Consider the following 10,252-nt stretch of genomic DNA (forward strand, 5'->3'; position numbering starts at 1 on the left):
CAACTTTCAAATAAGGAAAGGCAATTTTCCTTTAAATGGAGAACTAGTTCAATATCATTGCGTTGATTTGTGCGTACCATCACTGTCCTACTAATTTTGTAGCCGATTTTTAGAGACAGGATGGCATCACATTAGCCAGTGAGCTCAAATAGCATAATGTATGTTCGTAAGTCCTATGACCATTTAGGACAACCGTCGCTGTTTGAGATACAAGAGTAAAGTGTATGTGCTATGTTTCTGATAACATAACGCGAAATTGATGCCGATATTAAAGTGCGATCTTACTGAAGTATGCTGCCGAAGACATCAAGCAGGACACCCCACCCAGTGTCATACCACTCCCAAACTGCTGTGCGTTAAGCAAGAATACCAACTATATGGTGTCTTGGCCAGGGGACATAACCCAAAGCTTTTCTCATAGGGGCGAACGTTTAACAAAAGGTGGTATGTCTATATATGTGCCAGTGAACTGCGATAAGGGTATTGTGGGGCTTAGTGGACATCAAACGACAGTTAATCCAGACATTTACGACGGATGAAATGGTGAACAGACACAACTCGCCGGCAACAGACACCATAGCTGTTTTATTGTCTAATTTAGTTGAGAGTACATGTAGTTAAAACCAAGGAAGAAGGGCATTGTAGCTGATCATATTTCCTTTTTATTCTTATTTACATTAATATTATACTTAACGAATAAGTCGATTTTGTCTGGAAAGAGCAATGTGAGTGGAATTAAACTACTGCATGAGACAGACGTTTTCATTTTTACTACTGTTTTAGAATTTTATCTATGATAATCGTTTAAACTATATGCTTCCGTGTTTAAATCAAACCCCCATACAGTTTCATATCTGAAAAAAACTAAAAAAAAAACAAAAAAACTTAGAAAATCGAATTTTAAGCCGCAGGTTAGTTGCATTTATAATTAGTTTGCTTGTAAATCATCACATCATCTCAGAACATCAATATCTACTTGTATGTCTAATAATTCCCTTCTGATGAAACACGTTTTAACGTTAACGAGGAAAGGAAAACTCATTCCGACAGTATCTGACATGTGAAGTGAACAGCTGACCGAAATGTCACATTCCATACATATACAGTTTCACGTCAATTTCGATATGTCTTTGAAGTCTATTAATTCCTTTGAACATGATAGTCTTCCATATTATTTCTTTGTTCGATGTTCAAGAGTCATGCTGGGAAGATATACATGACGACAATGATATTATACTCTTCAGTGTCATTTATTTTGTCATAAATGCCAGCAACCCGAATGCCTCCCACATGCCAGTCGAGTCTAACGGGATCACTTGCTGCGATAGGCATGCGATAGTTTCGTCTCGGAAACAGATCGGATGCACAACCCTTTGGCATTTTTATGACCATATTGTATTTCAATATGTTCTCCACGAGAATATAAAGAGTTATTGCATGTATACAGGCATAAATGCATCTCGTTGTCAATTGTAACGGCTGCGGATGAGTCGTTGGATTACCTGAGTTGTGATGATAGTTGGACGTGGTATTGTTTGTCTATAGATTGCGATAGTCGGACTGTACAGGTAAGGTAATCCGGAGTTGTGATGAGAGATAGTTGTACGTGGTATGGTTTGTCTATAGATTGCGATAGTCGGACTGTACAGGTAGAGTAATCTGGAGTTGTGATGAGAGATAGTTATACTGTACAGGTAGGGTAATCCGGAGTTGTGATGGGAGATAGTTGTACGGGGTATGGTTTGTCTATAGATTACGATAGTCGGACTGTACAGATAGAGTAATCCGGAGTTGTGATGAGAGATAGTTGTACGGGGTATTGTTTGTCTATAGATTGCGATAGTCGGACTGTACAGGTAGAGTAATCCGGAGTTGTGATGAGAGATAGTCGGACTGTACAGTTAGAGTAATCCGGAGTTGTGATGAGAGATAGTTGTACGGGGTATGGTTTGTCTATAGATTACGATAGTCGGACTGTACAGGTAAGATAATCCGGAGTTGTGATGAGAGATAGTTGGACTGTACAGGTTAGGTAATCCGGAGTTGTGATGAGAGATAGTCGGACTGTACAGGTAGAGTAATCCGGAGTTGTGATGAGAGATAGTTGTACGTGGTATTGTTTGTCTATAGATTACGTTAATCGGACTGTACAGGTAGAGTAATCCGGAGTTGTGATGAGAGATAGTCGGACTGTACAGGTAGAGTAATCCGGAGTTGTGATGAGAGATAATCGGACTGTACAGGTAGAGTAATCCGGAGTTGTGATGAGAGATAGTCGGACTGTACAGGTAGGGTTACCCGGAGTTGTGATGAGAGATAGGCGGACTGTACAGGTAGGGTAATCCGGAGTTGTAATAAGAGATAGTCGGACTGTACAGGTAGAGTAATCCGGAGTTGTGATGAGAGATAGTTGTACGGGGTATTGTTTGTCTATGGATTGCGATAGTTGGACTGTACAGGTAAGGTAATCCGGAGTTGTGATGAGAGATAGTCGGACTGTACAGGTAGGGTAATTCGGAGTTGTGATGAGAGATAGTCGGACTGTACAGGTAGGGTAATCCGGAGTTGTGATGAGAGATAGGCGGACTGTACAGGTAGGGTAATCCGGAGTTGTGATGAGAGATAGTCGGACTGTACAGGTAGGGTTATTCGGAGTTGTGATGAGAGATAGTCGGACTGTACAGGTAGGGTAATCCGGAGTTGTGATGAGAGATAGTTGGACTGTACAGGAAGGGTAATCCGGAGTTGAAATGGAAGATTGATGAACGTGTTTTTGTCGGAGTTGCGATGATATTCATACTGCATTTTAATACAAAACGATATTATAATACACATGCATTGATGCCTAATATCAACAGTGGCCAGAAAAAAGTGCCATATCCTCTTAAAACCGTTTAGACGAATAACTTGGTCATCCGACTATGAGCGGATGGAGTTCTATGTTGTGATTTTGCGTGTTAGGCTCAAATTGGATGAGCAAGTTTTTATCTATGAGTAATTTTACAATGCTGTGGAACCATTATACCGGATATACATCCGCGGCTAGCTCACTTAGGGACTATCATTTTCCGCGGAACGAGATTCTTTTCCTTTCCATATTACACAATGGACGTTAATGTGCGACAGATGGATGGTTTAATCGGGAAAACGTGTTCGGGTTAGCAACTCCATATTATTTTTCCATAATTAACGTGTTTTTATCGTAGCCATCTATAATGCACGTGGGTCACTCTTCGTAGAATTATGATATATTCTCATAAATGCGACAAATTACAGTCAATTCCAGATAATATGAATAAAGGATACCGTTAATGAGACTTGAGGGATGAAACAAAGCGTCTCAGGTCGCTGAGCGGGATGGAGGCAATATATGTTGCCACTTATAATCATATTGGGATAATATGATACATATGTCCGCTGCTGATATCATGATTGATACAATTTAGGTTTGAAATACATGACTGTGTATTCATCCGCCTGATAATCCATAGTCATTACACTACCTGTTTACCCATCCCTTGTGTTCATCACGAGACAGTATTGGTTCCAATTTATATCATGTTGTTGTTGGTTATAGCTGTGATCGTGTTGTTAAAATTGTTGCTCGCGATGGTGGTGTTTGCAGTTTTGTTGTTATTGGCGGTGATGATTTTGTTGTTATTGGCGGTGATGTTTTTGTTGTTATTGGCGGTGATGTTTTTGTTGTTATTGTCGATGGTGTCTTTGTTGCTGTTAGCGGTGACGTCGCTGTTGGTGTTCTTGGTGTTGTTGGCATTGCTATTATTGATATCGTTTTTTTTCTGTTGTTGTTGCTGATGCTGTTGTTGCTGCTGGTGGTTGCGTTTTTGTTGTTGTTGGCGGTGATGGTGTTTTTATTGTTGGCAATGGTTGCATTTGCGGTGTTGTTGTTATTGGTGATGTTGTTGATATGGTAAATTGTGTTGTTGGTGGTGGTGGTGGTGGGTGGCGGTAGGGCAGGGGTTGGCGAGATGGAACTCTTGTAAACAACATTCTTGTAATATAGATCGTCCCGAATATGTCAAATAACAGACGAGAAAACGATATTTTCAGACATGAAAAGTTTTAATACGTTATTGTGGTCTGGTGCATGTGCCCTTAAGGTGACACAATTTATTATATGTATATCATAAAAAGTACAAGATATTCTGACCTAGATAACCGGTTAGATATCTTAACATCTCGCCGACGATAACAGGTTCATAAAGGCTATCCATATTTAACAACCAACTGAAGTGCACTATCGCTTTATGTGACAGAGTACTGTATACTTTTATAAATTCATTGATCTTTTCATGATGTGCCAGGTTAAATGCATCATTTAAGTGCTGTGATTAGGACATGTATGTCATATGAAAAATTCATTTAAGGATCGTTTTAACATTATGAACGTATCCTGATGAAAAGCTTGCGTGACAGCATACCAAAATGATCTCCATCTCACGTGCACTGACCCATGTGAACAGTTATAGTGTGTAATTGTAATCTGTACGTGGTTTATTTTGAAAGATTATTCCTGTTGAAGTCCTATCAACAGCTTTGGTCATTTCCCGATGGTGTCATTTAGAAGAAATTGAAGACGAATTTCATTTTTTACTACAGTGTCCATTTTATGCAGAATTCGTGCAAAATATATTAAGAAGTATTATTATACAAAACCAAGTTTTTTTTAAATTAATAAAATTGTTAAGCGTTAATAATGTAAAAGAACTGAATAAAATTGGAAAATTTATTGGGTTAGCTTTCAGGAAAAGGGCAGAAAAAACTAAAAGGTTGATTGTATATTATTAAAGTTTGTAACTTATTTTCCATATACAATATGTCTGAATTGTCCTGAAAATACCATTATTATTATGATCACTCTCCGTCTGTCATATATTCATCTAATTGTACGTACTTGTATGCATTTATATCTATACACATGTTGTAATTTTCTCTTATGGGCTGAAAGGCCTAAGGAATAAACTTGAATTGAATTGTGTGTGAGATTTTATGTGTGGTGATTGTGTGTGGGAGTCTGTCGTAGTTTGTTCGCGTCCTTATGGTAGCGTGGGACATATGCAAACTTTAAAGTGCTACTCCACTGAAGTATACTGCCGAAGACATCCAGCAGGACACCGCACCCGGTCACATTATACTGACAACGGAAGAGCAAGTCGTCCCACTCCACAAATGCTAAGCATTACGCAGTAGTAATTAATAGATAAAATCTTTAGGGACTCCGATATATGTCAGCCAGGGGACAATACCCAAAGTCTTCCTCAGAGAGGCAAACGCTCAACTAAATTCCAAAAGAGAGGCAGTGTCAATGGTGGCACTAGGAGGGAGTAATTTCTTTAGAAACAAAAGAAAATATTACATCCCAAATTTAGTTGCCTCTTACAACCTTGCCATATGATGCATACATGCTGAAATGCCGCACAATGACGCTAATCAGAAATACCCGGTAATAAGATGTAAAGACACATACATGGTACCATGCAACAAGTGAGATGTCCCGACACTTTATCACTAGCCTTCCACCATCTGGGTTGCGAGTTCGAAACCTACGTGGGGCAGTTGCCAGGTACTGACCGTAGGCCGGTGGTTTTTCTCTGGGTACTCCGGCTTTCCTCCACCTCCAAATTCTGGCAGGTCCTTAAATGTTTGATTGATTGTAACAGTTGAAAAATTTTTTTAAATGAAACATTGACACTGTAGTTCATGTAAATTGCATCTCTAACGTAAATCGTCTTTAATGGCCTTATGTATTAATATATTTATAATTCAAATATGTAAATTCGATGTAACTTATATTTTAAGACAACAACCAGTGTAATTTGAATATACGTCGGTAATAACATAAGTGCATGTTCTAATAATAATAAAATCACTGATATTATTACGTATCAGTCTGTCGAATAACTTAACCGAGTGTTAAAAATTACATAGGACTTGATGTAAAGTTTAAACATGCACAATATCAATTACATTTTGTAGCATCAAGGGGTACGACCTACTCAGTCCAGGTGGCCTAGCGCTCATTTACATACTCCTGTATATTACATGGTTTTAATGTCCTATTATGATTCTTTACTTTGGTACGTCACCCTACTTCAACCAATGTACTTCCCGCAAACATTAAAAAAAAGAACATAAAATCGGGATTACCTAGCTAATCAGATTATCAACCGAGCAAAGTGATAACCTATCAGTGGGACATTTGTACGTGAAAATATCCTCTACTTAATTACAAACTAACTCGCTTTACAGGAATTAATAGTCAACTCTACTAATCAATGTACCAAAAAAAGCTGTATTCTAGTTGACTGGGGCATGGGACAATGAAATATCGTGAGGATGAAGATATCCGTATCGCCAAGAAATAGGAGACTTTATATAAGACCACACAAAAACCCAGTGTATAATGGACAGCATATCCTAGGTTACAGTTTATAACGAGTTACTCCGCTTTAGCCATTCATATATATGTACACAATTTCGTTTGTTAAATCTCAAGCGGGGTAACTCGTTATAAACTGCGACCTAAGACGTGCGTCAAACAGTAGAATGTTATATTCAGATATCATAATCCAGATCTTTCTTTTTTTTAAATATTGTGATTTTTTTAGAAATCCCCAAAACAAGCAAATGAAGAAAAGAAAAATAGAAAAAAAATACACATGCTATGTTCATGTCTACATTGATTCGTAACACAACAGAAAGTAACATCAGTAGGACGATATCATTTGATCTCCCGGAAAAATAACACTGTTAATATGAAGGGTACTCGTATGTATGATCAATCAGGTTTACCATTAGGCTAAGTGGTGATACATTAGTTATGCTGGAATTATGAAGATAAAGAGAAGAGGTGGACTTCATAAAATGTTTAATAACCCCGTATTTAAAAAAAATAAAATGATAATATTGTTAATTGCAATCCTGTTTAGTGATCTCTTACCGGGGCTAGTCCGGAGCAGCACACTAGCATATGTTAGAAGGCGATATCCAGTTCATGATTGTTTAAATTAACAATCTGTGATAAGTGAAAACTGATTTTCATGGAATGAAATACATTATTCTTTATACACAGGGCATTTGCCAACTCTAATATGAACTATAGTTACTGTTTAGTAAGCCGAGGTTCTTACGACATGACCACGTGTTCATATCGTCTAACTAACGATTTGTCTCTGTGATCATGTTGGAGTATCGGGCTTTGGCGTATATTTCTGGCTGCCAACTTGGATATGTAGATCAAGAGGTTTCGGCCAGACATGAGCATGTGTGAAAAAGTGTCTTATTTCCTCATTTGTACTAAGTATATTATTTGTGAAATTAAAAACAAAAACACTTTATTTCTTTGTTCTTTAAAAAAAGTTTGTTTACGAATCGAATAAAATATTGCATACATGTACATATGCTTTTAACTGTTCATGCAGAAAATAATCAATTAAAATGAATAATAGCCATTATAATACCTCAGCTGCATTTTCTAACATTTTCCATCCTTGTATAGTTTCAGGACGACCTCCATAGGGTGTTGAATAATCTACGTGGCTGGACACCTTCGCCTACGTCCGACACCGACTCGGCCACTACAGCCAGTAATGACCCCCTGGACAGGTTAGGTGGTATCTATGTCCATAAAGGCACGCGCGAGGCTGACGACGAGGACAGCAATACATACGACGTTGTGGACATTGTGGAAGATGAGGATTTCCCGTCGCGGGAGGGCAAAGACGAAGTCCAACAAGACAAGAGTGGATCTCCAGGGACAGCGGAGGACAAACTCATTGTTTTAAAGCGAGTCCTACAGGCGATAAAAGATGATAATGGTATTCCCGCCAAACGGTCCCTTGATAGATTAGGGGGAGCCTTTATTCACGGATACAAACGGGGACTAGACCCCCTTGGTGGAGTTTACATCCATGGGTATAAAAGGGCGCTTGACCCACTTGGAGGTATGTGGATACATGGCTATAAAAAACGCGGGCTAGACCGGCTAGGTGGCGCATACTTACATGGATACAAGCGCTCTATGGATGATGATGATGATGATAGTGACGTTGATTCAAAACGTTCACTTGATCGGTTAGGTGGCGCATACTTACATGGATACAAGCGTGCTATGGATGATGATGACGACGTTGATTCAAAACGTTCACTTGATCGGTTAGGTGGCGCATACTTGCATGGATACAAGCGCGCTATGGATAATGATGACGTAGATTCAAAACGTTCACTTGATCGGTTAGGTGGCGCATACTTGCACGGATACAAGCGCGCTATGGATAATGATGACGTAGATTCAAAACGTTCACTTGATCGGCTAGGAGGTGCATACTTACATGGATTTAAACGCGCTATGGATGATGGTATTGATGAGGTTGATTCAAAACGCTCATTGGACCGATTAGGTGGAGCATATCTACATGGATTCAAACGTAGCATGGATGACGGTGATGACGATAATGATTCAAAACGTTCGTTAGATCGCCTCGGTGGTGCATACCTACATGGATTTAAGCGCGCCATGGATGATGATGACGTTGATTCGAAACGTTCCCTGGACCGTCTCGGTGGTGCTTACTTACATGGGTTCAAGCGCGCAATGGATGACGAGAACGAGGTCGATTCAAAACGCGCTCTTGATCGACTTGGTGGTGCATACTTACATCAATTTAAACGTGCCATGGATGACGACGATTTAAAACGTTCACTTGACCGGCTTGGAGGAGCATACTTACATGGTTTCAAGCGCGCTATGGACGATGATGAAAGTGAAGAAAAGCGGTCTCTTGATCGACTTGGAGGTGCTTATCTGCACGGATTCAAACGAGCTTTAGACCCTCTTGGAGGTGCCTGGCTTCATAATTATAAACGCGCACTGGATCCTTTAGGAGGTACGTATCTCCATGGTTTTAAAAGGGCATTAGACCCACTAGGTGGAACCTACCTTCATGGCTACAAAAGAGCCCTCGATCCGCTTGGGGGTGCATTTCTTCATCAATACAAACGAGGACTCGACCCATTAGGTGGCGCGTTTCTGCACCAATACAAACGTTCAGTTGATGCGGTCTCAAAAGGCAACATTGAAGATGGAAAGACGTCACCATGATCCGAAAATGAATTTTAATTATGGAAAATGATATCAGGAGATATTCACGTCCATCAAATACACAACTTAATTGATATATGATGTTATGAAAGTAAATCTATTTTTAGACGACTATCTTTTCAGGATTCTTCTGTGTTAAGTCAGTGATGCGACTGTATGTATGTGTGTACAGGATATCGGTGCTCGGACGGACGAAGAAGCGGCGATATGTTTTGGATATGTATAAGGAGAAATTTTAAAGGAATTGACATTCAGCTAATTATGTCAAAATTTAACGGAAATACATTCACAGATTTAACACAATTCTTCAAATACAATGTTTTTGATTTGTTTTCTTTTATATAAAAATGTAATTCAAAGTCCCTTTCCTCTTGTTTATCATTTTGATGATGATTCTAGTACTAGTAGCTTCTTCTTCTTTCTTCTTCTTCTTCTTCTTCTTCTTCTTCTTCTTCTTCTTCTTCTTCTTCTTCTTCTTCACTGATTGCAAGCCAAGCTGGGTAGACGTCTTGGCTTCCGACAACATTGCAAGTTTTTCAGTAACCAACTGCTTTAATACACAAAATATAGAAGATAATACAAGTTGTATATATCCGGGTTGATATAAAGTGTTTTCATTAGCAGTAAAGACAGCAAAACTGTCCAATTAACCGGTTTTGAAGCTAGCGTCAAATGACATTACGCAATAAATGGGTCCGATCAAGGAATTAGTTTAAAAAAAGTAAATAAATATATATTTTTCCCAACTTTAGGAAATCTTCTCACCTTATCACACCCAAGGGAGTAAACTTTTTATATACAAAACAGATCTAAGAAGATGAGAAAATACCATAAAGGTGCCAAAAACTTACCAAGTTTTGACAGCTTAAGCTCAGAATCCTACTCGGAGGGTACAGATCCCCGTGTCTAACTCAAAAGGAGGGGGATTATTTTTTTTTTGATCTGTTTAGACTACCATCTTTCATGTGGAAGTTATCTTAAACCAATGCAAGAAAATGTTGACGTGATTTGATTTCATTATAAACGCTAGATCTTTGTATTATTGTCGTGACGTCATACGATTCCTGAGAGCTTGCAATGAGCACGTGCAGTTTGTCTCAAGCCTACACCTGTAAAATAATCGATATTCCT

General features: G+C 38.9%; 1 protein-coding gene across 2 annotated transcripts in view; it reads left to right on the plus strand.

Moving 5' to 3' along the window:
* The window catches only part of LOC117345224 (feeding circuit activating peptides-like), a 47,981-nt gene extending 38,498 nt beyond the window's left edge, over window positions 1-9,483 (plus strand). The window contains exons 2-3 of one of the 2 annotated variants that reach the window (XM_033908245.1): window positions 7,520-8,072; window positions 8,232-9,483. In XM_033908245.1, the coding sequence (XP_033764136.1) occupies window positions 7,520-8,072; window positions 8,232-9,121 (1,443 nt within the window). In that variant the 3' untranslated portion in view covers window positions 9,122-9,483. Of the gene's footprint in view, window positions 1-7,519 lie in introns of both variants that reach the window. The other variant, XM_033908244.1, reaches the window with a different exon arrangement.
* The last annotated feature ends 769 nt before the right edge of the window (window positions 9,484-10,252 follow it).

This window comes from Pecten maximus, chromosome 16 (genome assembly GCF_902652985.1).
Source record: "Pecten maximus chromosome 16, xPecMax1.1, whole genome shotgun sequence".
NCBI lineage: Eukaryota > Metazoa > Mollusca > Bivalvia > Pectinida > Pectinidae > Pecten > Pecten maximus.